This window comes from Neoarius graeffei, chromosome 25, assembly GCF_027579695.1.
Source record: "Neoarius graeffei isolate fNeoGra1 chromosome 25, fNeoGra1.pri, whole genome shotgun sequence".
Lineage (NCBI taxonomy): Eukaryota > Metazoa > Chordata > Actinopteri > Siluriformes > Ariidae > Neoarius > Neoarius graeffei.
In genome coordinates, this window is record NC_083593.1 from 47,222,636 (window position 1) to 47,247,719 (window position 25,084).

Here is a 25,084-nt window from a genome sequence, read left to right on the forward strand (position 1 = left end):
GGGAAGCTTTTAAATTCCACATACACTGTTGTAGATAGAGATTAGACCACATAGACAGCATGTCTGAGCACCTTTTGAATCTCAAACTGTTTTGAATATATGGAGGACCCCAGACCACAAGTGTGCCACTTGGTACTGGGAGACACACACTTCACTGACTTGGTTGACAGATCACTGTGCACAGTGTAGATGTGAGCCGATTATTACAGGGAGCGAAAGAGAACCACACCGGAAACACATACACACATAATACACACATAATACAGGCAGAAGACTGAATAAGAGACATGGTGTGTGTGTTCTCAATCAGTACATTACACAAAAACTAAGTTTGTTGTTTAATACTGTATGATAAATGCAATAGTTTGTCGCATATATTTAATTTAATCCATAGTTCTGGTCACAAAGTATGATGTTTTGCTAAATTTCTGGATAATTTTTAGAAACAAGAACACATTTTCTGAAACCATTTTAAAAAAAAGGGACGCTTTGAGTAGACACAGTGATGGCCTGAACATCTCCATACTGATTGGACGAGAAGCACGAGCTCTAGCATCAGAGCTGAGACGCTGCAATGTGTTTTTTTCGACAAACATAGCATTTCTATTTCTCTGAAGGATGTGGTTTCTACAGTGACTTCCTGACACACTGTGAGGTGACTGACAACACACTCCGTTTTTTTCTCTTTCTGTCTCTGTGTGTTTACTTAGGACGTTACCTGAGGACAAAGGGTGCCTGAGAGACCTGTTTTGATCCTTTTCAGGGAGTTCTGCGTGATTAATTAGGGAGCGAGACGCAATGGCGTCGCTCCTGATGCGTTTATTTCGTGTGGGTGCAGACAAGAAGAAGATTCAGCACTATGAGCACCTGCAAAGGGATGTGGACCCGCGCCAGAGCTGGGACACACTCGGAGAACTCGGGGATGGAGCATTTGGGAAAGTTTATAAGGTAAGTGTCTGTGGCGAAAGAGGTCAGTCGTGCACTGTGTTTAAAACCTATGAGCTGTGTAAAAGACTTGAACGTGTTGCTTCACTCGTCTAAGGAACTCTAGATCATGGTAGCATCTCTGTGCGTGTGCTTTAGAGTATGCTACACTACAACACTATCACAATAACACCATACAGTCCCTTAGATGAATACGAAATGTCTTCAAAATTATCAACACATACAAACACTGTAATTAAACCTATTACAACCAGGCTATTGAACCAAAATAATGATAAAAAAAGTAAGTTTTAGAGTGAACCGAGGCAGGTTTTAAACTCTAAAGCATATTAAAGAAACTCTAATGCCCTACACATACCTGAAGAAACATACTGTATCTAAAACTCCCAAACACACACTGTAACACCCTTTAAATACTCTTTAACACACAACATCACAGTCTGATATTCAGATTCAGATGACTGCTGTGGAAATTTGACGTTATAACACAAGTATGGTCACGTTGACTCACTACTCTCAGAGAGAAAACGAACGTCCGGCTGATTTTTGATTCATTTGATTTACTGATGCAGGGTTTGTTGTGCTCTCAATTAAATGAAATCTCCTTCCTGGTGTGTTGTCTCTTAGACACTGACCACATTCTGACATTTATATCGAAGATCTCAGAGCTAAAGTTCTACATTAACGTACTGAGGCCAATAAAACTGTTTTAGGTGCAAATTCAGGGAACATGTGACCTTAGATAGAACCTTATAATTGCAAGATGGCAAACTGAATAAAGCTTAATTTGTAGGGTTTCTGGTAATCATGAATCATATTAAATTGTGTTTTATTGTGTTGTTTTGATGTGTTTGATCAGGGCAACTGCACATCCTGGATGATCAAGCAGTCGTCTGTTTCAGCGTTGACCAGTTTAAGCAGGTTTAGAGTAACATTTTTTTTTGACCTGAGTAAATATTTTTGGTTATTAGTACAGTACCTGACTTGGTGGTGATGTTCAAAACCCTGACCTTACTTTGCAGCCATAGATGCCTACAGCTCAGCTATAAATATCTCTGTATTTGATGTTTCAAAGAGCAACTGCTCTTTGGTTGTACAATGGTTCAGCTAGTATTGGTGGTGTCTCACAAAGTTGTGAAATTTTGACTGTGATCTGTGTGGGTTTTACATGATTTGTGTGAGTTTCCTTCAGCTGTGCTGGTTTCCACTCAAAAACATGCCTATAGAATGTGTACTTACCACTTGGTGTGTGTATTTGAAAGAGTCCTAGCTTGTGTTGAATTGGTATCCTGTCAAGGGTGTGGTCTTGCCTTGCACCTTTTCTTCCATGAGATGGGCCCTGGATCCATTGCCACATTGAATTGGATAAAGCTATCTAATAAACTGGTAATTTGTTACATATGACTGACCCCAAGTGAGATAGCCAAAGGTGAAAGTGGCTAAGAAGGAGCTAAAAATATTATGCTAAAATCTTGAGAAGAACCAAGACTTAACAAGAGGAACCCCTGGTCTTCCTCTTGAGGAGTATCAAGACTTAACAAGAAGTCTTCCTCTTGTTCCCCTGGTCTTCCTCTTGAGGAGAACCAAGCCTTAACAAGAGGTCTTCCTCTTGTTCCTCTTGTTCCCCTGGTCTTCCTCTTGAGGAAAACCATGACTTAACAAGAGGAACCCCTGGTCTTTTGGCCAACATTAGATAGACATTAAAGCTAAATCTTACTGCTAGAAATAAGGACACTAATACTGTAATCAGTATTACTTTATATAGGTGAAAAAGATTGGTCAATGTCAGTAGTCTATCAAGGAAGGGGGTGTTGATTCTGCTAGACCTCAGTGGCAGGATCCAGATGACAGCAGTAGCTTGTAGACTTCAGGATAGTATGGGTAGTATCCAGATGGAAGCAAGGACTCATAGATCTTAGAATAGAAGATTAGTATCTGGATATAAGCAAGATTTTGTAGACCTCAAAATTGGCAAGAGGTTTCAAATGAGAGCAAGAGTTTGTAGGGATGAGGATGGTGGATGTAGGATTTGTATGGGAGCTGGAGTAGCATGCAGATAGGAGTTGTACACCTTGGGATTGTACAGTAGGTCTCAGAATGAAAGGAGAAAGAAACCAGATGGAAGCAGCTGTGTGTAGGTTTCTGGATAGAAGAGGTAGGATCCGAATGGAAGTAGAGCTTTGTAGATCTTACAATTACCCAAGGACCTAAATGGAAACAAGGCCTTACAAACCTTAGGGTGGTGGAAGTAGGATTTGGAAAAGAGCACAGTATTGTAAAACATATGAAGCGTGATCCAAATGAGAGGAGGAGCTGGTAGAATATTCAGATCTTCAGGACTTTAGAGATTTCAAGATCATAGAAGTGGGATACAGATTCAAGTGTTTTTTTTTGTTTGTTTGTTTGTTTGTGTTTTTTTTTTTAAATAGACCTCAGCATGGTTTCAAATGGGAAAAGTGGCTTGTAGATGTCCCAGAGTAGGATCCAGATGGAAGTAAATGTGATTCTTTTTGGGCTTTATACCACATCACCACAATAAAACAACCCTGGGTTTTTAACTGTTCATAGTTTTTTTTAGTTCCTCTTTCTCTTTCTGGTGTGTCTAGGAAATAGAATCAGTTATACACTTACTTTATACATTCTATACATTTGAAGAATATAGACATAAATAATTTGGAAGGGAAGGGCGGCACGGTGGTGTAGTGGTTAGCGCTGTCGCCTCACAGCAAGAAGGTCCTGGGTTCGAGCCCCGGGGCCGGCGAGGGCCTTTCTGTGTGGAGTTTGCATGTTCTCCCCGTGTCCGCGTGGGTTTCCTCCGGGTGCTCCGGTTTCCCCCACAGTCCAAAGACATGCAGGTTAGGTTAACTGGTGACTCTAAATTGACCGTAGGTGTGAATGTGAGTGTGAATGGTTGTCTGTGTCTATGTGTCAGCCCTGTGATGACCTGGCGACTTGTCCAGGGTGTACCCCGCCTTTCGCCCATAGTCAGCTGGGATAGGCTCCAGCTTGCCTGCGACCCTGTAGAACAGGATAAAGCGGCTAGAGATAATGAATGAATGAATGAATTTGGAAGGGAAAGTCTGGTTCCTGATAATTAAAATGATAAAACAATACAGTGGCATTAGGATGGTGCAGCAGTTAGCACCGTCACCTCACAGTAAGCAAGTTTGGGGTTTGAACCTGCAAGTCAACCGTTTTCCTCCAGGTGCCTCCCACAGTCCAAAGACAGGTGGATTAGGTTAACTGTCGACTCTAAATTGCCCATAGGTGTGAATGTGAGTGTGAATGGCTGTCTGTCTCTCTGTGTTAGCCCCGCCATATATTGGTGACCTGTCCAGGGTGTACCTCACTTCTTGCCCAATGTCAGTTGGGATTGACTCCAGCCAACCCATGACCTGCAATGGATAAGTTGTATGGAAAATGAATGAATGAAAACAATTTGGTGAACTAAAATTATTTTATTCCTAAACTCATTGGCACAGTAGTGCAACAGGTAGAGTTGGTGTCTCACAACTCCAGAGTCCAGGGTACAGTCTGAAGCTTTGATTACTGTACTATGGGTTACCTCTGGGTTTCCTCCTAAAAACATACCTCTGCCATTGAAGAAATACTTTTGAAAATTTTTCACGGCATACATAGGTATATGTCAGGGCAGCATGGTAGTGTAGTGGTTAGCACTGGCACCTCACAGCAAGAAGGTTCTGGGTTGGAGCCCAGTGGCCAACTATGTCAACAGTGGCCTTTCTGTGTGGAGATTGCATGTTCTCCCCGTGTCCGTGTGGGTTTCCTCCGGGTGCTCCGGTTTCCCCCACAGTCCAAAGACATGCAGGTTAGGTTAACTGGTGACTCTAAATTGACCGTAGGTGTGAATGTGAGTGTGAATGGTTGTCTGTGTCTATGTGTCAGCCCTGTGATGACCTGGCGACTTGTCCAGGGTGTACCCCACCTTTCGCCTGTAGTCAGCTGGGATAGGCTCCAGCTTGCCTGCGACCCTGTAGAAGGATAAAGCGGCTAGAGATAATGAGATGAGATGAGACATAGGTACATGTCGGGGCGGCATGGTAGTGTAGTGGCTAGCACTGGCACCTCACAGCAAGAAGGTTCTGGGTTGGAGCCCAGTGGCCAACTATGCCAACAGTGGCCTTTCTGTGTGGAGTTTGCATGTTCTCCCTGTGTCTGTGTGGGTTTCCTCCAGGTGCTCCAGTTTCCCCCACAGTCCAAAGACATGCAGTTAGGTCAATTGGCTACTCTAAATTGTCCATAGGTCTGAATGTATGTGTGAATGGGTTTTTTTTTTCCAATCCCAGAAATGCATAAAACTATGCTCCAATTAATATGACATGTGGATCAATAGGGTCCACATGGACCCCAACCTGGCAACAGTTCTGAACAAGGAGGAAGAAGAAGACATAGGTATACATCATTTGTGAACACCCATGGCCTAAAGGTTAGAGAAGCAGCTTTGGGACCAAAAGGTCACCAGTTCGATTCCCTGGACCAGCAGGAATGGCTGAAGTGCCCTTGAGCAAGGCACCTAAACCTCAGATGCTCCCCAGGCTGCCCACTGCTGTGGGTATGTCAGGGTCCTGTTGTGCATTGCTCTGGATAAGAGCGTCTGCTAAATCCCTGTAATGTAACATCCAGGGTAAAGGACAAGTACTTTCTCACATATTCATAGAACGTACGACAGTAATGGTTGGGTAGTCAGTACTTAACCAATGTTAGTGCAGCCTGAGTATTCAGGTACAGCGTTTGTATCTAGTTTCACCAGGAATAATCCAGATCAGACATACAGTTATAGACAGTAAATTCCTATATTGGCTGAAAAATTGTGATAAGTAATCAAGATTTAAAAATGTTACTGAGGTCAGTGTTGTGACCTGAGTGGCCCATGATGGTGGGCCACCAAAAAGCATATAAAGAAAAGCAGCAATGCTAATTCCTAATTAGAATAGATATTTTGTTTTCTGTCAGTGTTGTCAGTTATTTCTGAGTTTCCTTGGTAACTGTGTACACAGGTTCAGACATACGCTGTGGTTAAATTCACTTCCTGTGCAAGCAGATGCTGAAAGCTCAGTTAGAGATTTCAACTCCATGTGTGTTTGAATTTCTTTGTCTGAGTAGGGAAACAAAAGGTGTCATAAGGTCAGTGTTTCCTGTTCACGCAAAACATACGGTAGGTGATTCAGCTGGCCTGTTCATTAACAACCATTCAGGAGGCTAATGTGTGTGTGTGTATCAAAAGCATTTTGAGTAATATCTGCCCAGTGGTGTCACCTTTCCACTGAAAGAGTACTTCTCCATTTATTCGCAAATACTCATCCAGAGTTACTTTAAAGTATTCGTGGCATGTGAAAAAGTTTAGACACCCTTCCAGCTGTAAAGTCTCAGAACGTATTTAACTTGTTAGGCCTTAACTGACTCATTAGGACTCATTAGGCAGGTCAAGACTTGTCCTTAAGAATAACAATTCCTTACATTTTCTGACTCTTTAAACCTTGTATTAACACTCAAAACATGGAGTTGTCTCAGCGTATGACTGACAGTAAGTTTTAAGGAGATACGCAGAACCTTTATTTCTAAATACATTTCAGAGTGGATAGTATTTCCATCCTTGACTCTTGTATGCTGCATAAATGTGAATAAAAATATATATATTTTTGAGAGTTAAAATCGACCGCAAAGTTGGCATTGGCACTGCCCTGCTGAGCCAGCCAGCCCTGAGTGCGTGACGTCACAGCGGTAACCGGTTTTAAGGCCTTTGACAGCTATAGACCAAAGTCATATAAATAAAAATTTATGGTGAAAGTAAGAAATACAGTTACCGACTTGTTCAACTAAGACTGATTTGACTTCATTGATTGTGGGTTGACTCTCATTAAAACAGGATCGGTGTTATAACTTATGCAACATACATGTACATGCATGCATTTTCACTGATAAAACGTAAAAGGCTAATTAAATAATTAGATGAACTGACACAATCACATTGAGAAGCAAATTAAATAATCTTATACAGTAACTTAAGCAGGGCGGCACGGTGGTGTAGTGGTTAGCGCTGTCGCCTCACAGCAAGAAGGTCCTGGGTTCGAGCCCCGGGGCCGGCAAGGGCCTTTCTGTGTGGAGTTTGCATGTTCTCCCCGTGTCCGCGTGGGTTTCCTCCGGGTGCTCCGGTTTCCCCCACAGTCCAAAGACATGCAGGTTAGGTTAACTGGTGACTCTAAATTGACCGTAGGTGTGAATGTGAGTGTGAATGGTTGTCTGTGTTTATGTGTCAGCCCTGTGATGACCTGGCGACTTGTCCAGGGTGTACCCCGCCTTTCGCCCGTAGTCAGCTGGGATAGGCTCCAGCTTGCCTGCGACCCTGTAGAACAGGATAAAGCGGCTAGAGATAATGAGATGAGATGAGTAACTTAAGCACACAATACAAGTTACATGTATTAATCTAAATGCAGGTAAACAACGAATGTTGTTGTTTTTGTTGTTTTGTATCCAGCGGGGAAGTCATGGCCTAATGGTTAGAGAAACAGCTTTGGGACCAAAAGGTTGCTGGTTTGATTCCCCAGACTAGCAGGATTGACTTAAGTGCCCTTGAGCAAGGCACCTAACCCCCAACCGCTCCGGCAAGAGTGGTGGAGTACCTTGTGTCTGATTAGCCAAAAGAAAAACTGATGATGTGATCATCAGTTCGGGCATTGAACCCGACCAACTGAACTGTATCCAGTGGCGGCTGGTAAAAAAAATTCTTGGTGGGGCTGGTGTGCCAATAGATTTCCCTGCCTAGTCCAGTATAAACATTCAAATGAACAGTCAGAAAATGACAACAATTCCACAATAATAATTTAATTTCCTTCTCAAAATCAGCAGTTTCCAGATAAAGTAAATTAACAATTTACAGCTATATTAGGCTCCATTTATGCTTTGGAAAGGAACGGTATCAAATACAATACTGAAGTTCTTGAGAGAAGTTTACAGCAAGGATATGATTTCAGCTGAATCTACAACCCCGATTCCAAAAAAGTTGGGATAAAGGACAAATTGTAAATAAAAATGGAATGCAATAATTTACAAATCTCAAAAACTGATATTGTATTCACAATAGAACACAGACAACATATCAAATGTCGAAAATGAGACATTTTGAAATTTCATGCCAAATATTGGCTCATTTGAAATTTCATGACAGCAAAACATCTCAAAAAAGTTGGGACAGGGGCAATAAGAGGCTGGAAAAGTTAAAGGTACAAAAAAGGAACAGCTGGAGGACCAAATTGCAACTCATTAGGTCAATTGACAATAGGTCAATAACATGACTGGGTATAAAAAGAGCATTTTGGAGTGGCAGCGGCTCTCAGAAGTAAAGATGGGAAGAGGATCACCAATCCCCCTAATTCTGCGCCAACAAATCATGGAGCAATATCAGAAAGGAGTTCGACAGTGTAAAATTGCAAAGAGTTTGAACATATCATCATCTACAGTGCATAATATCATCAAAAGATTCAGAGAATCTGGAAGAATCTCTGTGCCTAAGGGTCAAGGCCGGAAAACCATACTGGGTGCCCATGATCTTCGGGCCCTTAGACGGCACTGCATCACATACAGGCATGCTTCTGTATTGGAAATCACAAAATGGGCTCAGGAATATTTCCAGAGAACATTATCTGTGAACACAATTCGCCGTGCTGTCCGCTGTTGCCAGCTAAAACTCTATAGTTCAAAGAAGAAGCCCTATCTAAACATGATCCAGAAGCGCAGACGTCTTCTCTGGGCCAAGGCTCATTTAAAATGGACTGTGGCAAAGTGGAAAACTGTTCTGTGGTCAGACAAATCAAAATTTGAAGTTCTTTATGGAAATCAGGGACGCCGTGTCATTCGGACTAAAGAGGAGAAGGACGACCCAAGTTGTTATCAGCACTCAGTTCAGAAGCCTGCATCTCTGATGGTATGGGGTTGCATTAGTGCATGTGGCATGGGCAGCTTACACATCTGGAAAGACGCCATCAATGCTAAAAGGTATATCCAGGTTCTAGAGCAACATATGCTCCCATCCAGACGACGTCTCTTTCAGGGAAGACCTTGCATTTTCCAACATGACAATGCCAAACCATATACTGCATCAATTACAGCATCATGGCTGTGTAGAAGAAGGGTCCGGGTACTGAACTGGCCAGCCTGCAGTCCAGATCTTTCACCCATAGAAAACATTTGGCGCATCATAAAACGGAAGATACGACAAAAAAGACCTAAGACAGTTGAGCAACTAGAATCCTACATTAGACAAGAATGGGTTAACATTCCTATCCCTAAACTTGAGCAACTTGTCTCCTCAGTCCCCAGACGTTTACAGACTGTTGTAAAGAGAAAAGGGGATGTCTCACAGTTGTAAACATGGCCTTGTCCCAACTTTTTTGAGATGTGTTGTTGTCATGAAGTTTAAAATCACCTAATTTTTCTCTTTAAATGATACATTTTCTCAGTTTAAACATTTGATATGTCATCTATGTTCTATTCTGAATAAAATATGGAATTTTGAAACGTCCACATCATTGCATTCCGTTTTTATTTACAGTTTGTACTTTGTCCCAACTTTTTTGGAATCGGGGTTGTATGCAAAAGTGTGTGTGTGTGTGTGTGTGTGTGTGTGTGTGTGTGTGTGTGTGTGAGAGAGAGAGAGAGAGAGAGAGAGAGAGAGAGTGTGTGTGTGTGTGTGTGTGTGTGTGTGTGTGTGTGTGTGTGTGTGTGTGTGAATGAGTGAGAGAGAGAGAGGGGGGAAGGTTTCTAAGGTGAGTGTGGGACTGAGTGATTGTATGAAGAGAGAGAGGGGGGGTGTCTGATTCTAAGGTGAGTGTAAGATTTCTGTGTGAGAGGGTGACTATGAAATGAGGTGTGTGTGTGTGTGTGTGTGTGTGTGTGTGTGTGTGTGTGTGTGTGTGTTCTGAGCTAGGTGTATTTCTGTGAAACGAGAGAGAGAGGGGGAGTGAAACACAGTGTCGACACTCTTGTTGTGAATACACACTATGACAAGAAAGATGTCCCCACATTGCTAGTTCAAAAGCACCACAAAATTTAACACAGTCGATGATCTTAGATAAAATATGATGGTTTTTATCTACCTCTTCATTGTGCCTTCTTACAGCAATGTGGTGCCCATCGTCTAGCTGCACCGCTATGCTAATCCTTCCGAGCACAGCTGCTTTACGCAGTTTTCCATGTGAACTCTTGATCTTTCCTGCTTCTTGATGTGTTCAGAGAGGTGCTTTAAGTCAGTTTGTCCAGACCATGTCCACGTCAAATCACACCTGTCACTTTTGAAAAGGATGCAGGGGAAACAAAAAAGTGCATTGGCTGTTCCACAGCCTGTCAGCCATGACTTACGCTGGAACCAATTCCTGAAAAAGTCCTGCTGTAGGCTTTAACTTTCTCCTTGGTTGGCTGGGTGATGTTTATTTCGGGCTTGTCGGGTCGCAGCTCCTTAACATAAATTTTTTCCACCATCGTCCTTCTCACGAAAGGGTAGTTCAACAAAGATCTCACGGAATTTGGTGGAAGCTGCCCCTCGACTGTCATCGTCGCCATCATCTCTCTGACTGAGACCTCAAGTTTATCACCATAGCAATCCAAAACTTTCCCACATTTTCTGTAGCAGGGGTGAAATTTCCAGTGCCCCAAAACCATTAAATTCGGTGATGCTGAGTGGCCAAATATTTATTATTTTTCCCTAGCAACCATACAGAATTGGCTGTTTCGCTGCACTTCTGGGGCGTTTTGATGAGCGCCCAAGAAGAGAAATGATATGAGTCTGTTGGTGGAAATTCACTGTTGAATGAGAGTCAGTTGGTGGAAATGTTGTTTAAATAATTCAGATTGCATGTAGGCACACACTATTAAGTAAAACTGACATTGATAAAATTTGTATATATATATATATATATATATATATATCTCATCTCATTATCTCTAGCCGCTTTATCCTGTTCTACAGGGTCGCAGGCAAGCTGGAGCCTATCCCAGCTGACTACGGGTGAAAGGTGGGGTACACCCTGGACAAGTCGCCAGGTCATCACAGGGCTGACACATAGACACAGACAACCATTCACACTCACATTCACACCTACGCTCAATTTAGGGTCACCGGTTAACCTAACCTGCATGTCTTTGGACTGTGGGGGAAACCGGAGCACCCGGAGGAAACCCACGCGGACACGGGGAGAACATGCAAACTCCACACAGAAAGGCCCTCGCCGGCCACGGGGCTCGAACCCGGACCTTCTTGCTGTGAGGCGACAGCGCTAACCACTACACCACCGTGCCGCCCCTTATATATATATATATATATATATATATATATATATATATATATATATATATATATTTCCCCTCCACATCTGGGAGGGCAGCGCCCGAGCACCCCCTATGGGCCAGCCGCCACTGTTTGTATCCAAATGAGAGTCGCAGCTTATCCGTCTGTGTTCTCGCTTATTGAAGGCCGACCTTGTGGCTGATTGTTTTGAAACAACCTGACTTTCAGTTGCTCGTTCAGTTCTCTGTTCATTCGCTTCTTCCATGTAAGGGCGAGATATTGCTGCTGAGGCGATCATATCCAGCGGAGAAATCAGACAGCTGGTTCACTCATTCTCCATTTTCTCCATACTGAGTACTCCGCCATTACTGCTCGGCTCAGGCAATTACTAAAACCCAGGACGGGACGTCACTGGTTTTAGCAACAACTGCAGGGAGGTCACTGCCTGAGCGATAATATGTCACGTCCCGTTCCGTACCAGGTTTTAGCAACAACCCTCGGCTCACACTCTGGGAGAACTGGTGTAACTGAACTTAGTTTCCTTTTCTTGTAGTTTTCTTTTCCTTTAATTGTTGGTACTGCACCCTCTTTCAATATGGGCTTATAGCCAATGCTCCTCAACAGATCAGAGGTCTCGTACAAGTCTTCAGTAAAATGTGCATAGCAGAGGAGAAACCACTTTGTAGGCACCCAACGTGCCTGTAAACTTCTCGCAAAACGCGTCCAAATCTTTGCAGTTTGAACATTCTTGGGCCATGAATGCAACATAAATCCACCTTCTGTCGTGTTGCTGCACCCACCAGCAACACATCTACGTGGCATGGCGATAAATTAGCTCAAAATGGAGGATCGGAGTTGCAGTCAGCTCTGTGTTTTAGTATAGCAGAAATGGCGATGAGACAGATAGACTTCCTGTGGTGACGTCATAGATGTCAAGGTCATTCACTCAGACTGCTACCTATATAAATCATTTTAATCATAAAAATTACTATATTAGATTTATTGTTAATGCTTAAAACTATTCCTATGCCATTCTTGAGGTCTCAAGGCATTTAAAAAAAAAAGTGAGGCCAAGATTCTGCGTACCTCCTTTAACTGATACCTACAAAGCAGGGGAAGGCACATCTTACACATGCAAAGTAGTCTAAACAAGCCAGAGGCATTTTGTAAATCAGTGCTGTGGACTGATGAAGTATGTCTGCCAAAGGTTGTGTGACCAAAGCACTGACTTCATAGATATTGAAACATTTATGCATGTCACAATTGCTATTTTTTTTCCAACCCCATTTCCAAAAAAAGTTGGGACGCTGTGTGAACTGTAAATAAAAACGTGATAATTTGCAAATCATGGAAATCCTATATTTTATTGAAAAATAGTACAAAGATAACATATCAAAGTCAAAATGAGCATATATTTTTCAAAGAAGAATAAAATTTTTCAGTTTCAACATTTGATGTCAGCAACACATTTCAAAAAAGTCGGGACAGTTCAATGAATAGAAAGTACCTGTACCTGTATTAGTGTTTGCAGAAAAAAAAATAAATAAATAAATAAATAAATAAATAAATAAAATAAAATAAAAAAAATATATATATATATATATATATATATATATATATATATATATATATATATATATATATATTTAAATAGTTTGCAGCCATGGTTGTGTTTTCTTCTTTTCATACCAAAAAAATCAGCAAAGTATGTAATTTGGCCAGGGGTGCACAAACTTTTGTATACAACTGTATGTTTATTTAATAAAAGAGTTAATTTTGTGTGTGTGTGTGTGTGTGTGTGTGTGGTTTAGGTTCAAAACAATGAAAGTGGTGTGTTAGCAGCAGCTAAAGTTATTGGTGTTCACGGTGAGGATCAGCTGCAGGATTACATCACTGAAATCAATATCCTGGCAACCTGTCGCCATGGCAACATCATCTCACTGTTGGATGCCATCTACTGTGAAGGATGGTTATGGGTAAAAATTGTCTGTCTGTCTGTTTACCTATCTTTGTCTGTCTGTCTGTCTGTCTGTCTGTCTTATCACGTGTGTTTTCTGTGTGCAGATCATCATTGAGTTTTGTCCTGGTGGAGCGCTGGATGACATCATGTTAGGTAGGTGTGGCCTGACCTTAATGATCCTCTAAATCCCCTCCCTTTTCTGAATGCGCTTATACATGGATGTGTATGTGTACATGTGCATGTGTGTGTGTGTGTGTGTGTGTGTGTGTGTGTGTGCATGTGTGTGTGTGTGCATGTGTGTGTGTGTGTGTGTGTGTGTGTGTGTGTGTGTGTGTGTAGAGCTGGAGCATGGCCTCTCAGAGCAGCAGATCAGTGAGGTGTGTTTCCAGACACTGCAGGCTCTGTGTTACCTTCATCAGCACCACATCATCCACCGAGACCTGAAGGCAGGAAACATTCTGCTCACCATAGAGGGCCACATCAAACTTGGTATACACAAACAGGCACACACACAGACTGCTCATTTGAAACACACACACACACACGAACTTCCTTTGTTTATTCCCATGCTCTGTATCTGTAGCCGACTTTGGCGTGTCAGCAAAAAATGACAACACCCTCCAGAGGCGATCGACTTTCATCGGGACTCCATATTGGTAAGCGATTCCATTTATAGAAGCTAAAGTGTTACTTGATCCTTTAATAGTTTCAAGATCATCCCTAAAATGTTTCTCTACTGTGTTAAAGCATAAACATTCATCTCACTGCAATTATATGATAATTAGTGCATGATGTTATTCATACATTATTTAGTTATACCGTATAATCATTAGTCATATGTGTATGTAACAATTAATGATGAACAATATAAATGTGTGTTCCAGGATGGCACCGGAGGTGATCATGTGTGAGACATCAAAGGAGAATGCATACTCATGTAAATCTGATATCTGGTCTCTGGGCATCACACTGATCGAGGCAGCTGAGATGGAGCCTCCACACCACAATCTGAACCCCATGAGAGTGCTGCTGAAGATCACCAAGTCTGCTCCACCCACACTGACCAACAGTCGAATATGGTGAATCTGTCCATCCGTCTGTCCATTCCTACACCCACACTGAGCACTGATCCTTCAGTCATCATTTCATTAATTCGTCCTTCCATGCATGTGCGTCGCCACCATTGAATGTGAAGGGGACGTGTCCCCTTCACATTTCATAATTCTTCGTTTGGACCCCCCCACATTTAACATAAAATATTAGTTCACCCAGCACCGTTTCTATTGCTTCATGAAAAAATCCATTCCACTTGATCGATAAGAGAATACACATACCGTACCACTGAAAATCCACTCCGGGTTTTCCGGGCGTTACCTACAACAACTCACCGCACGCGAGTGAAGTGAATCTCAGCGCGAGCAGAGAAATGTTGGTGCAGCTGCTCGAAAGTTGAGGAGGTGACGTCAGCCCCATTGCCACCTCACAATGTCTAGCTTTTGCTAAAATCTTATTCTTTTGTTATATACCCTCAAAATTAACCCTAGGCCACATTAGATTAATCTCATCTCATCTCATTATCTCTAGCCGCTTTATCCTTCTACAGGGTCGCAGGCAAGCTGGAGCCTATCCCAGCTGACTACGGGCGAAAGGCAGGGTACACCCTGGACAAGTCGCCAGGTCATCACAGGGCCGACACACAGACACAGACAACCATTCACACTCACATTCACACCTACAGTCAATTTAGAGTCACCAGTTAACCTAACCTGCATGTCTTTGGACTGTGGGGGAAACCGGAGCACCCGGAGGAAACCCACGCGGACACGGGGAGAACATGCAAACTCCACACAGAAAGGCCCTCGCCGGCCCCGGGGCTCGAACCCAGGACCTTCTTGCTGTGAGGCGACAGCGCTAACCACTACACCACCGTGCCGCCCCCACATTAAATTAATATTCAACTAAACAATGAAATAAGCTTAGCCTAATGGGGTATTCTTGGTTGATGATGAATTGTTTGCAGTATTTGCTCCCTCCCCAGACACAGTGGACATAAGGACATTCTTTACAAAGAAGCGGAAAGTCAGTCAATATTTCCCCACAGGACAGGTTTTTTTTTTGTCCCAATGGAAATGTTAGTGCAGTTAGCTGGTTAGTCAATGTTAGGAGATGTACGGTATCAGCTAGCTTAATGTTAGCTATCATTTAATTCAAACCCAGTAGGCCTGCCTTACTGTAATGCCAAGAATGAGGTCAAGTCTGCTCTGATGATATTTACTGATTCCCTGTTGTGATTTGAAGAACTTGTTTTGTCTGGTCTTTGCCAGTTTTCTGGAAAGTAAGATGGGAAATCAGTGTATGGGGAAGGAATAGTAGAAAGGAAAGCAATGGAGAGAGATGGACCTTATTCCAGGTGGATTGTGAAGGAAAGGGGGATAAAAGTTATGAAGTGGTAGAAATTGTGGTGGCACCAATGTACCGTAAGAAGGAGTTACTATATCTATAAATCTATTTGTTATACTAATCTGTAAATGTTACTGTAGTACCACCATTGCATGTAGGTTGACAAAACTGCACTTGTTCATTGTGTGAAGTTCTCTTTTATGTGTCGTTGCTTGACACAGTGTGATTTTTGTGTCATAAAGACTGCATGATGCCGTGTCATTTTTGTTATGAGTATCACTAAATCGGAAAAAAGTCAAATGCACCCACTAAAGTCACTGTTGGTGGTGAACAAAATTGCACCTGTTCATTGTGTGAAGTTATTTTTTATGTGTCACCGTTGCTTGACACAGTGTGATTTTGTGTTATGAAGTTTGCATGATGCCATGTCATGCCTGTTCATTGTGTGAAATTATGAATATTCTTATTTTTAAACATACAGTTGAGTGTCACTATTGCTTGGCACAGTGGCATGTTGTGTTACATCTAAAACTAAATAAAAAAGGAAACACAAAATAAAAAGTAAAATGCACCTATAAAGTCATTGTTGGTGATAAATTGTGTCACATTCATCTCATTATCTTAGGCAGAGCAGTGGGTTTAAAAAGCAGGCTGATGAATATATGGACTAGTTGAATGAGGACTTATTGTTGAGTCTCTAAAATAGTCATTGAATTAAGTGACTTTTGTAGGTAAAATTAGGTGTTTAACAACCTGTTAAAAATACACCAGAATGCAGGAAATGGCATCTAATTAATTAAAAATTTTCTGGGGGAGGACCCCCAGACCCCCCACCAGTGTGTCCCCCCCCCCACATTAAAAATGTTTCTGATGTCCCTGCTTCCACACCCATTGTCCAGTATGTGTCTATTGTGAATTTGTGCATCCATCCATTCAAACACAGTAAAGCCTGATTATGGTGAATCTGTCTGTCTAACCAATGGATTTATCTTTGTTTTACCAATGGTGAATTTATCCATCTGTCCATCCATCCATTCATCCATCCATTCCTCTACCCAAATTGTAATGTATTCAAATATGAATCTGTTCATACATCTAGCCATCTTTCCATCCACTTTGTCTAACATACACCAACAGTAAATCTGTCTATCCATTACCCATCCATCTGTCCACAATGTCCAACATGCATCTATGGTGAATCTGTATATCCATACATTCATCTATATTGTCCATTTAAAATATGCCTCTGTCTCTGTTTTTACCCATGGTGAACCTGCTCATCCATCTGTCCATCCATCCATACATCCATCATTCAACCTTCACTGTCCAACACAAACCAATGTTAAATCTGGTCATCCATCATCCATCCAACTAACCATCCATCCATCCACAATGTCCAACATGCCTCTATGGTGAATCTGTATATCCATACATTCATTCACATTAGCCATTTAAACTATGCCTCTGTCTCTGTTTTTACCCATGGTGAACCTGCCCATCCATCCATCCATCCATCCATCCATCCATCCATCCATCCATCCATCCATCCATCCGTTATTCCACCTTCACTGTCCAACACAAGCCAGTGTTAAATCTGGTCATCCATCCATCCATCCATCCATCCATCCATCCATCCATCCATCCATCCACAATGTCCAACATGCCTCTATAGTGAATCTGTATTCATTCATCCACATTGTCCATTTAAACAATGGCTCTGTCTCTGTTTTCAGCCATGGTGAACCTGCCCATCCATCTGTCCATCCATTCATCCATCCATACAGCCATCATTCCACCATCACTGTCCAACATAAACTAATGTTAAATCTAGTCATCCATCCATCCATCCATCCATCCATCCATCCATCCATCCATCCATCCATCCATCCATCCATCCACAATCTGGATCAGCTGCTGGAAGTGGACTCAGACTTTTTTGCTTATATGTCAGATAGATCTGAATGTACATATGACTTTGATAATAAATGTTTTTTTCTCCTTTTCCTGCTTTTTGCTTTTAACAGGTCAAACCATTTTCAGGATTTCCTGAAGAGGGTGCTACAGAAAAACCCTGAGGCACGATGGGGAGCACAGCAACTACTCACCCACCCATTCTCATACGCTGGCCGGAACGGACAAACCCTCAAAGAACTTATTGCTGAGGCTAAAGCAGAGGTCACTGAGGTCATAGAGGCCGAGGTACAATAAATAAAGAAATCACTAAAAAAAACAAGGCACAGAAATCTCATTCGCTACTCGCTCAGGATATTAAATTGTATTGTAATCATATGGTTACAATATTGTTTGATAAAAAAAATATTTATATGAATTGAATACAATTTTTGTTTGTTTTTAACCAACATGCCACAGTAACCCATTATACCACAGCACTGCTGAATTCTCAAACCTGATTAGTCTGAAGCTTATAGAATGAATTTTCTATAACAGCAAATCTGACAGTACTTCTGGACACAAGGAAGATAATAGCTTTATATCACTGTATACGGTAACAGCAAATTCATAGGGACTTGTCTGGTGGATTCTTGACATAATCCAAACCTAATAATAAACAGATTTATAAAACATGCTTTTATTAAACAAAGACAAACATATAATCCATTATATGGTGAAGTTTTCTGTAAGACGAGGTTTATTTATGGAAGGAAGTTTCCAATAAGATGAGAAACTTTCCATGAGAAAGTCAAGACATAGGGGGTTGTGCTTTACAGTTTCTCTGTCACATGAAATGTCTTATTATGTTTAAATGAGAGAAAACAGAGAGAGGGGTAAAGGAAATGGCTGTTTATAGCTATCATAAGAAGTAATAACAGAACCTAACTTGTTCTGCGGATGTTCCACATCACTAAATATAACTATAAACTGATAAAAACAAGTAGGATGTAAAATGTGCAGATTGGTATTAAACACTCTAGAGCATGCGCTTATAGGCAAATACTGTAATAACCAACTACAGAATTCTAGCTCGCATATTAGGTCAGGTTGCATGATAAAAGATTGATGGTAAATATTGCGTGATTGATTGATGAAAGATTGATGGTGAATATTGCGTGATAAAAGATTGATAGTTTGATAAATGCTCACGAAGCAAACTACATAAATGTTCACAAATTCTCCACAGTCATAGCAGGTAGATGTTATCCAAAAGTGCTAGCTCCCTAGGCTGCCTCCACCCAAATATGCAAGGATAGTGATGGTATTTTGAAACATCCACAATAACAATATTGTATGTTTTTAATGTTGCCATATACACCGATCAGCTGTAACATTATGACCACCGACAGGTGAAATGAATAACATTGATTATCTCATTTCAATCTCAAGGGGTGGGATATATTAGGCAGCAAGAGAACAGTCAGTTCTTGAAGTTGATGTGTTGGAAGCAGGAAAAATGGGCAAATGTAAGGAGCTGAGTGACTTTGACAAGGGCCATATTGTGATGGCTAGATGACTGGGTCTAGTCATCTCCAAAATTGCACATCTTGTGGGGTGTTCCGGGTATGCAATGATAAGTGCCTACCAAAAGTGGTCCAAAGAAGGACAACCGGTGAACTGGTGACAGGATCATGGGTGTTGAAGGCTCATTAATTTGCATGGGGCATGAAGGGTAGCCCATATGGTCCAATCCCACAGAAGAGCTACTGCAGCACAAACTGCTGAAAAAAGTTAATACTGACACTTTTCTGTTTTAGCCAACATTAACTTTTTCAGCCAGCAGTTTGTGCTACAGTAGCTCTTCTGTGGATTTGGACCATACGGACTACCTTCGTACTCCATGTGAATCAATGAGTCCTCGACACCCATGAACCTGTGGCCGGTTCACCGGTTGTCCTTCCTTGGACCACTTTTGTTCGGTACTAACCACTGCATACTGGGAACACCCCACAAGATGTACCATTTTGGAGTGCTCAAACCCAGTCATCTAGCCATCACAATTTGGCCCTTGTCAAAGTCGCTCAGGTCCTTACACTTGCCCATTTTTCCTGCTTCCAACACATCAACTTCAAGAACTGACTGTTCTCTTGCTGCCTAATATATCCCACCCCTTGACATGTGCCATTGTAATGAGATAATCAATGTTATTCACTTCTTCACCTGTCAGTGGTTTTCATGTTATGGCTGATCAGTGCATACAGTGCCTTGAAAAAGTATTCATACCCCTTGAACTTTTTCACATTTTTCCACCTTACAACCACGAACTTAAAAGTTTTTTATTGAGATTTTATGTGATAGACCAACACAGGGTAGCACATAATTGTGAAGTGAAACGAAAATGATAAATGGTCTTCAAAATTTAAAACAAATAAAAATCTGAAAAATATGGTGTGCACTAGTATTCAGCCCCCTGTACTCTGATACCTCTAAATACAATCCAGTGCAATCAATTGCCTTCAGAAGTCATCTAATTAGTTAATAGAGTCCTACTGTGTGTAATTTACTCTCAGCATAAATACACTTCTTTTTGTGAAGGCCTCAGTGGTTTGTTAGAGAACACTGAAGAACAAACAGCATCATGAAGACCAAAGAACTCACCAGACAGGTCAGGGATAAAGTTCTGGAGAAGTTTAAAGCAGGGTTAGGTTATAAAAAAATATCCCAAGCTCTGAACATCTCAAGAAGCACTGTTCAATCCATCATTCAAAAATGGAAAAAGTATGGCACAACTGCAAACCTACCAAGACATGGCCGTCCACCTAAACTGACAGAGCGAGCAAGGAGAGCACTGGTCAGAGAAGCAGCCAAGAGGCCCATGATCACTCTGGAGGAGCTGCAGAAATCCACAGCTCAGGTGGGAGAATCTGTGCACAGGACAACTATAAGTCTTACACTCCACAAGTCTGGCCTTTTTGGAAGAGTGGCAAGAAGAAAGCCATTGTTGAAAGACAGGCATAAGAAGTCCCGTTTGCAGTTTGCCAGAAGCCATGTAGGGGACACAGCAAACATGTGGAAGAAGGTGCTTTGGTCAGATGAGACCAAAAGTTGAACTTTTTGGCCTAAATGCAAAGTGCTATGTGTGGCAGAAAACTAACACTGCTCATCACCCTGCACACACCATCCCCACTGTGAAACATGGTGGTGGCAGCATCATGCTATGGGGATGCTTTTCTTCAGCAGGGACAGGGAAGCTGGTCAGAGTTGATGGGAAGATGGATGGAGCTAAATACAGGGCAATCCTGGAAGAAAACCTGTTGGAGGCTGCAAAAGACTTGAGACTGGGAAGGAAATTCACCTTCCAGCAAGACACTGACCCTAAACATACAGCCAGAGCTACAATGGAATGGTTTAGATCAAAGAATACTCATGTGTTAGAATGGCCCAGCCAAAGTCCAGACCTAAATCCCATTGAGCATCTGTGGCAAGACTTGAAAATTGCTGTTCACAGATGCTCTCCATCCAATTTGGCTGAGCTTGAGCTATTTTGCAAAGAAGAATGGGCAAAAATTTCAGTGTCTACCGTAAATGTGCAAAGCTGGTAGAGACATACCACAAAAGACTTGCAGCTGTAATTGCAGCAAAAGGTGGCTCTACAAAGTATTGACACAGGGGGGCTGAATACTAATGTACATCACATTTTTCAGATTTTTATTTGTTTAAAATTTTGAAGACCATTTATCATTTTCATTTCACTTCACAATTATGTGCTACTCTGTGTTGGTCTATCACATAAAATCTCAATAAAAAACTTTTAAGTTCGTGGTTGTAAGGTGGAAAAATGTGAAAAAGTTCAAGGGGTATGAATACTTTTTCAAGGCACTGTATACGTATATCTCACTGGATTATTAGCAGCTGAAAGTCATGTACTGAGCATAAGTTGCTGTGTTTGTCTTGTTATAAGTCTCTCTCAGATCTGCATTCCTCTGTGGATGAACCACCAACCATCCCCGAGACACCAGCAATGCAGGATTCAGCAAAAGATGAGCCAGAAATCCCTCTGACGCCCTCATGTGAAGAACCGCCTGAGATTCTTACTAATCCTGAGCCAAACAAAGTCCCCAAAGTGACGCGTCGGGCATCTGGTGCCCTAGATAAGGCACAGAAGAGAGGCAGGCGTCTGTCTGTTCCTGTAAATTTCCTGTCTTTCCTGACTCGCCGTAAATCTGGAATCTGGAATGATGATATGAGAAACCAAGGGACTCAGGAGCAACAAGAAGTCATTGTCAACCAGAGTGAAGGAGAATCCGAGACCAGTCCACAAGAGACAGAGGACAAAGGTACAGAAAATGAAGAGAAACATGAAGCGGTGAAAGATGGATCTGATCAGAGCTCGGATATACCTGATGGAAAAACAGAAGAGAAACCAATTCCAGAGAATGACATGGAGTGCAAGGACATCGATGCAAACAGTCACAAAGATGAAGAAATGCAACAGAAAGAGGATTTATCTGAACAGGAAACACTACAGGACACAGAGGTTAAAGACAGTCCGAACGCTGATCAATCTAAAGATGAGCAAACGTTTTGGAGATGCCTGAGTGGACCGGTAGAAAAAGAAGATCAGCTTGGAGTAGCTGATTTGCAAAATGTTCTGATTGACACGTTGTGTTTGGAAACTGGACACTTAAACAGGAAAAGTGAAACTAAAGAGAGATGTTTATATGATTATCTGGATTTGGCTGGACATGAGACAGCTTCGAAAGTCTCGTCAACAGTGGAGTTAATCAGAAAGCCGGTTGTGGAAGTGTGTATTCCTGATTCTGTGGAAAAGACAAGCGAGGAACGGACAGGGGGCGTAATGCAGGAGGATTCAAGAGAGGATGGAGGAGAACAAGTTGATCCTAAAGAGGAGGAGGAGGAGGAGGAGGAACAAAAGATACTTGAGGATGGAAGTAAACATGAAGAGGAGGCGGATGTTAGGAAAGACATAACAGAAGACTCAGACACAGTAAAAGACCAAGATTTTGAGAATGCTGAACAAACAGAGCTAAGAGCTGATTTAACTAGTGAAGAAACAGCACAAACCCAAAACCAACAAGAAGCTGAACTGAAGGAAGAAACTGAGCGAGATGAGCCATCTGAAGCAGAATTGAAGAAAGAAGAAACACCAGCAGAGAAGGAGTCCAGGCATGAGGCAAGTCCTGAGGAGATCCACAGTTCAGAAAACAGAGATGCGAATGAAGATGTAACAACTGGCCAATCAGATGAACTGAGGAAAGAGGCTGGTTCTCAGAATGACCCACTTATAAATGACACAGCAGAAACATCAGAGCTTCAGACTGACAGTCCAGCATGTAGTGAGACACAGAGCGAGGACGTGGGCTCAGAAAAGTCCAAAGGTGTTTCTTTAGACAAAAAAGTTCCCCAAACCACTAAGCAGGTTAGCTTTGCGCATGCGAATGAGCTAGTGGAATCGACTGAAAAATCACACAGCGTCTTGAACGGCAACTCAAATGCAGAAGCACCTCACACAGAATCGAATGGGTCACTACATCATAACATTAATCAACACAACGACGAGTCAGGGCTTTCAACAAAAAATGAACTGGTGAGTCAGTACTGCCAAAAGAGTTTCCTTCCAACACAACACAACACAACACAACACAACACAACACAACACAACACAACACAACACAACACAACACAACATTTCCTTCTAATAAAAATAACAACAGCTCATTTGTCTCTTATTGTTGGTCATGTTCCTGGTCCTGCTCATTAAGCCCATTATTTCATGTGATTATTTGCCCTTGTTCTTTATTTCCCACTTTTCATCATTGGTCACACCTTTCTAACTATCTTACTGATGATTAGTTCCTTCTGTTCCTTACTTCCTGATTTAAGCTTTTTCAATAAGGAAGAGCTTCCTGCTCTTCACAAAGTTCTTAGCTGTAGTTTCCTGAACTTTGGCAGTCAACTTTTTAATATACCATTTACAATTAATGGAATAACCATAATAAACCTGCTTTGTTGGACATAATAATGAGGATTTGAAAGGCTTGAGCTTTTGGTTGGCTGGTACAATGGCTGAAAAATTGTGATTGGTTGGTCTAATGACTGTGAGGTTTATATTAGCTGCATTTTGATTGACTGATATAATAATAGCTGTGATGATTTGATTTGTTGATGTAATAATGACTGTGAAATTTTGATTGGCTGGTACAGTATAATGACTAGAAGGTTTTGATTATGCCAGTGTAATGATACCAAAGTTTTGATTGGCTGATGTAAAGAGACTGTCAGTGATGGCGTAGCTCACTCCAGCCCTGTAAGAAATCAAATCTGGGTAGAAATTATATGTACCCTAGGTACCTCTACCTTCCTGGCAGAAAGAATCAAAATCGGTGAAGAATTGAAGGAGAAGAAGCGATTTGTGTGGAAATTGCTCGTTTGGGCTTAATTACTCCATATCTTCATTATTAATTACAATTATGCAAATTTGGGTAGAAGCTATGTGCACCCCAGGCAGACCTACCTTCCTGCCAAAAAGAATAAAAATCGGTGCAGAACTGAGAGAGAAGAAGTGATTTTCGTGAAATGTGGACGACGCCGGACAGACAACGGACGATGGATGGACGATGGACAACATATGATGGCATAAGCTCATCGCCTGCTGGCCGGATGAGCTAATAATGGCTATGAAATTTTGATTGGATTGAAGACAAAATTCACTAAAAAAAATGTACACACCACAGAGACAGCTGATGTCCAGTGCTCATCTTAACATGACCTCACATATACATTACTAACAGTATTATTGCACTCATATTTGTGCTCTGCATTATAATCCTTCTTTCAACCAGTCAGAAGACACTTTTCTGTGTTCATTAGTGAAGGCTGAAGAGGTGATCTGTATTAGTCGATCAAAAAATAATAAATTAATAACACCTTCTGGTAGTGGACTTAGACTTTACATGCTACTGTAACTCACTCTTTCACTGTGTACCTGCAGAATTTACCCGTGGGTCGAAAAACGGTGAAGAAAACACGAAAATTTACGGTGGACGGGCGTGAGGTGAGCGTCACCACATCGAAAGTGATCAGCGAGAGAAATGAGAAAGAACAGCAGATGCGCTCAATCAGGTAGTTTCAGTCAAGAATAAGTCAATAATGTGAAAAATAAAGTATGTTTTTGTGTGTATGCATATAAGTATGTGTGTATGCGCTTGAAAATGTGTCTGCGTGCATGGACGTGTGTGTGTAAGAATATAAATATTTTTTAATTAATGGGAAAATGTAACCATGACACTATATGTATGCATATAAAACTTTAAAAACTCTGTGTGTGTGTGCATGTGTGTGTATGTGCAGGCGGCAGGAGTTGCACGCTCTGAAGCTGCTACAGCGAGAGGAGCAGCGAGAGTTCACACAGCTGGAACAGAAACTGCAGCAACAGAGAGAGATGATGTTCCGCCATATTGAACAGGAAATGAGTGTAAGTCTAAATGCATACACACCAACTATACTGTCGAGATTATCAGGTTCGAAATCTGAGTGCAACAGGACTACTTTTTATTCCATCCATC

General features: G+C 41.7%; 1 protein-coding gene across 1 annotated transcript in view; it reads left to right on the forward strand.

The window, feature by feature from the left end:
• The first annotated feature begins 649 nt into the window (after positions 1–649).
• The window catches only part of si:dkey-81j8.6 (STE20-like serine/threonine-protein kinase), a 43,256-nt gene continuing 18,821 nt past the window's right edge, over positions 650–25,084 (forward strand). The window contains exons 1-10 of the mRNA XM_060909304.1: positions 650–948; positions 13,057–13,221; positions 13,310–13,358; positions 13,545–13,694; positions 13,789–13,861; positions 14,090–14,284; positions 17,630–17,804; positions 21,460–23,106; positions 24,511–24,641; positions 24,870–24,993. Of these exons, the coding sequence (XP_060765287.1) occupies positions 799–948; positions 13,057–13,221; positions 13,310–13,358; positions 13,545–13,694; positions 13,789–13,861; positions 14,090–14,284; positions 17,630–17,804; positions 21,460–23,106; positions 24,511–24,641; positions 24,870–24,993 (2,859 nt within the window). The 5' untranslated portion in view covers positions 650–798. The remainder of the gene's footprint in view (positions 949–13,056; positions 13,222–13,309; positions 13,359–13,544; positions 13,695–13,788; positions 13,862–14,089; positions 14,285–17,629; positions 17,805–21,459; positions 23,107–24,510; positions 24,642–24,869; positions 24,994–25,084) is intronic.